Source organism: Carlito syrichta, unplaced genomic scaffold, assembly GCF_000164805.1.
Source record: "Carlito syrichta isolate Samal-C Ts95f unplaced genomic scaffold, Tarsius_syrichta-2.0.1 Scaffold305827, whole genome shotgun sequence".
NCBI lineage: Eukaryota > Metazoa > Chordata > Mammalia > Primates > Tarsiidae > Carlito > Carlito syrichta.
The window spans coordinates 105,241-109,983 of NW_007249923.1; the positions used below are offsets into that span (position 1 = coordinate 105,241).

Here is a 4,743-nt window from a genome sequence, read left to right on the forward strand (position 1 = left end):
AGCACGTGCCTGTAGTTCCAGCTACTCGGAAGGCTGAGGCGGAAGGCTCGCCGGAGCCCAGCAGGTCGAGGCTGCGGTGGCCGGGCGTGGTCACTGCACTCCAGTCTGGGTGACAGAGTGAGACTCCAACTCAAAAAAAAAGAAAAAGAAAAGTTGGCCAGGCTCAGTGGCTCACGCCTATAATCCCAGCACTTTGGGAGGCGGAGGTAAGAGTATTGTTTGAGCCTGCAGGTTCAAGAGCAGTCTGGGTAACTTTGCAAGACCTCATCTCTACCATAAATCAAAAAATTAGCCGGGCATGGTGCCACGTACCTGTAGTTCTAGCTACTTGGAAGGCTGAGGCAGAAGGATCGCCTGAGCCCAGCAAGTCGAGGTTGCGGTGCGGTGGCCATGAGCATGCCACTACACTCCCCGCTTGGGTGACAGAGTGAGACTCAAAAAAAAATTTTTTTAAATTAAATTAAATTAAGAAAAATAAAAGTTGGCCAGGCACGGCGGCTCACGCCTATAATCCCAGTGCTTTGGGAGGCTGAGGTGAGAGGATTGCCTGAGCCCACAGGTTCAAGACCAGCCTAGGCAACTTTGCAAGAACCTCCTCTTACCATAAACCAAAAAATTAGCTAGGCATGATGGTGTGTGCCTGTAGTTCTAGCTACTTGGAAGACTGAGGTGGAAGGATTGCCTGAGCCCAGCAGGTCGAGGCTGTGGTGGCCAGGAGTATGTCATCTCTACAATATGTCAAAATATTAGCCATATACAGTGGTGTGTGCCTGTAGTTCTGGCTACTCAGAAGGCTGAAGCGAAAGGATAGCCTGAGCCCAGCAGGTAGAGGCTATGTTAGCCGTGATCATGTCACTGGTCTCCAGCCTGGGCAACAGAGTAAGACTCGGACTTAATACATACATGCAGCTGGGCTCGGTGGCTCAGCCTGTAATTCCATGCTTTGGGAAGCTGAGGTGAGTGGATTGCCTGAGCCTGCGGGTTCGAGACCCGCCTGGGCAACTTGGTGAGACCTCATCTCTACAATAAATCAAAAAATTAGCCAGGCATGGTAGCACACGCCTGTAGTTACAACTATTTGGAAGGCTGAGGCAGAAAGATCGCCAGAGCCCAGCAGGTCAAGGCTGCGGTGGCTGGGAGCGGCCACTGCACTCCAGTCCGGGCAACAGAGTGAGACTCCAACTCAAAAAAAAAAAAAAAAATACATGCATACATACAGTTAATAGTATGCAAAACAACTGACACACAGTAAGTACTCAACAGATCGTGACTGCTATTGTTGTCTTCACCTATCATCACAAAGGGATTATTGCCAAGTGTTATTAGGGAGAATGTCTTACAGTGGACTGCAGGAGTCAGTTATCTTCAATCAAAACAGAAAAACAAATATTTTAACTTACTGTGTGTAATGCTGGCTTTCCTATTTCTAGGTGGCAGGAGTGACAGCTCTAGCCTGTGGAATGATAGCGGTGGGATCCTGCAATGGGGATGTCACTTCCACTATCCTCCAGACCATCATGGAGAAGTCAGAGACTGAGCTCAAGGACACTTATGCTCGTTGGCTTCCTCTTGGCCTGGGTCTCAACCACCTGGGTGAGGAGATTTCTCTCAGTTTGGGCAGAGGGCTGACCTTATCTGGATACTGTAGGAAGGATTTATGTGTCTGGTTGTGCTGGATGAAAGCAATGTCCTCTGATGCTTTGAATCTGTCCTGTAGGGAAGGGTGAGGCCATCGAGGCAATCCTGGCTGCACTGGAGGTTGTGTCAGAGCCATTCCGCAGTTTTGCCAACACACTAGTGGATGTGTGTGCCTATGCAGGTCTGTGTCCTCATGACTGTGTCCTGTGGTTCCCAGTGACTCTTCACTTCTCTCTTGGTCCTTTTTTTCAGGTTGTTTATCTTTTCTCATTCATTCTGATCTGCTTTACAGTCTTTAGACTTCTCCTGTTTTCAAAGTAAGCTTTTCCTTGGTGCCTTTTCATTTCTACCCTTTCTTACCCTTACCACACCGCTGCAGGCTCTGGAAATGTGCTGAAGGTGCAGCAGCTGCTCCACATTTGTAGCGAACACTTTGACTCCAAGGAAAAGGAGGAAGACAAAGACAAGAAGGAAAAGAAGGACAAGGACAAGAAGGAAGCCCCTGCAGACATGGGAGCACATCAGGTTATGTGGGCAGCTGGGTACTCTCAGAGTGAGGCTCTGAGGAGAGATAAGCATGCAGGGGAGTTGGGCTTGGTTTGGTTTTAGGGCCCCTCTGGGTATCATGTCTTGAAATACCATGAGATTGGGTTTCTTACTTGAGGGGCAAGGGTGTTCTTCATTGCTTGGCTTTTTATTCTTAGTTGGGAGTTGAGTCCAGGTTGACTGTTTTCATTCCTTAAGCTTGGTGGATTCTTCAATTGCAGGGAGTGGCTGTTCTGGGGATTGCCCTTATAGCTATGGGGGAAGAGATTGGTGCAGAGATGGCACTACGAACCTTTGGCCACTTGGTGAGTATAGCATGAAGAAGACTGCAGTATAGGTTTTGGTGGCCTGAGGTTCCCCAGAGAAGATTTTCCTGATGGTTTTCTTGGTGGAGAAGTGGTCTTTTTGCTGTGCTTTTTCTATAGAAGTTAAGGCCCCCTTTTACCCTAGTTCATTTCTGTGACTGAACTTGTTTTTGCTGCTTTTCCCTGTACTGTTGTTATTTTCTTTGATCACCAGCTGAGATATGGGGAGCCTACTCTCCGGAGGGCTGTACCTTTAGCACTGGCCCTAATCTCTGTTTCAAATCCACGACTCAACATCCTGGATACCCTAAGCAAATTCTCTCACGATGCTGATCCAGAAGTTTCCTATAACTCCATCTTTGCCATGGGCATGGTAGGCAGTGGTGAGTATCAGGCAGAAGAAAATCATAAGCAGATTGAGGGAAGATGTGAGGCCCTTTTTTTAAGCCTCTGTAATGCTTAACATTTCTAGGTACCAATAATGCCCGTCTGGCAGCAATGTTGCGTCAGCTAGCTCAATACCATGCCAAGGACCCCAACAACCTCTTCATGGTGCGCTTGGCGCAGGTAAAGAATAGAATTCTCCTTAGAGTGTGCCAAGGGAAGTGTTTATGGAGATGGAGAGGAGGGGGGTGTGGAGTCCTGGCCTGGGAGGGAAGATGTGAGCAAATTGTGGGATTTCCATTTGGCTGGGTTAGATGATACCTCCTCAGATAAGACTTCCCACCTCCACTTCATTTTTTTTTCAGGGCCTGACACATTTAGGAAAGGGCACACTTACCCTCTGTCCCTACCACAGTGACCGGCAGCTTATGAGTCAGGTGGCCGTGGCTGGGCTGCTTACTGTGCTTGTCTCTTTCCTGGATGTTCGAAACAGTAAGTTCCTGTCAGAAAGCCCTTCTTCACCCCTACCGGGGCCCACTTAGCAATTTAGAGTCTAAACTCCATAGTGGCTCTGTACCACTCTAGGTTCCTGATGCTCTTTGGGCCTGTCAAGGGCCACATGAGACTCATCCTCTATACTTTTGGTCTGGCCCAAAGGGATTTGAGGATGATGAGCATAGCACCTGTTCCTGAATGATTGGGGGAAAGTGATTTCCAAGTCCAAGGGCTGTATCCCTGATTAGTAGTAGGATATATGAGGAGAGGAGTCTGGGTTCAGCTATATGACTGGGGGGCTAGAAGGTCAGGGCTGAGTTTGGTTCCCAAGGTTCTGGCCAGACTTGCCATGCTGTCTCTAACTATTTGTCCTGTGTGCTTTCCTCAGTTATTCTAGGCAAATCACACTATGTATTATATGGGCTGGTGGCTGCCATGCAGCCCCGAATGCTGGTTACGTTTGATGAGGAGCTGCGGCCATTGCCAGTGTCTGTCCGTGTGGGCCAGGTGAGGGACTGAGTAGAAGGGAGGGCTCAAGTTGTACTCCAGAACTTGGAGAATGTACACATACTTGCTACTGTGCAACTGGTAGGGGCAGTGTGTCATTGCTGTTCTGCCATCTGGAGTTAATTTCAATTTTCTCACTCTACAGGCAGTGGATGTGGTAGGCCAGGCCGGCAAACCTAAGACTATCACAGGGTTCCAGACACATACAACCCCTGTGTTGTTGGCCCATGGGGAACGGGCAGAATTGGCCACTGAGGAGTTTCTTCCTGTTACCCCTATTCTGGAAGGTTTTGTCATCCTTCGAAAGAACCCCAACTATGACCTCTAAATGACTGTCAGGCGCTCTGAGCTGCAGCTGATGTATCAGCTGGCCATGCTTTCTGCTGCCAGGGGGTGGACACTGCTCCAGACCTTTGGGGGAATTGTTACCTCCTGTTCTTTTGTTACTGAGTGAGATAACCTTGTTGAATAAACACCTTTATCCCCAAGGTCTTTCTGTGTCTTTTCAGGGGTATCATGGCTGGAGTCTAGACTGGGGTAGGGAGTGGATATGAGAGGGCTTTGTTTGGAACCACTGTGAGCTGCAGCCAAACAATGATAGGGAGGCTGCCCTGAATGTAAGAAACTAAACCCCTTTCCCTTCTTCTCGTCCTTTCCAATCATCTTCTGTTTTCATTTTCTTAGGACCCTTGAGAAGCTGAGAGATGTAATAGATTTTTCTAGGAGATACATATATGCAAATTGTTATTCTAACTCTTACAAGTAAATAAATTTTCTTTCTTTTTTTTTTTTTTTTTTGAATTAGAGTCTCACTCTGTTGCCCAGGCTGGAGGGCAGTGGCATGCTCACAGCTACTGCAGCCTCAACC

The 4,743-nt window shown here is 48.2% G+C and overlaps 1 protein-coding gene across 2 annotated transcripts in view; it reads left to right on the forward strand.

Moving 5' to 3' along the window:
• PSMD2 (proteasome 26S subunit, non-ATPase 2) overlaps window positions 1-4,365 on the forward strand; it is a 13,058-nt gene extending 8,693 nt beyond the window's left edge. For both annotated transcript variants that reach the window (XM_008062777.2, XM_008062778.1), the window contains exons 13-21: window positions 1,431-1,593; window positions 1,718-1,819; window positions 2,018-2,163; window positions 2,406-2,489; window positions 2,704-2,872; window positions 2,962-3,056; window positions 3,239-3,365; window positions 3,757-3,875; window positions 4,021-4,365. In XM_008062777.2, coding sequence (XP_008060968.1) covers window positions 1,431-1,593; window positions 1,718-1,819; window positions 2,018-2,163; window positions 2,406-2,489; window positions 2,704-2,872; window positions 2,962-3,056; window positions 3,239-3,365; window positions 3,757-3,875; window positions 4,021-4,203 — 1,188 coding nt within the window. In that variant the 3' untranslated portion in view covers window positions 4,204-4,365. The remainder of the gene's footprint in view (window positions 1-1,430; window positions 1,594-1,717; window positions 1,820-2,017; window positions 2,164-2,405; window positions 2,490-2,703; window positions 2,873-2,961; window positions 3,057-3,238; window positions 3,366-3,756; window positions 3,876-4,020) is intronic.
• Window positions 4,366-4,743: the final 378 nt, after the last annotated feature.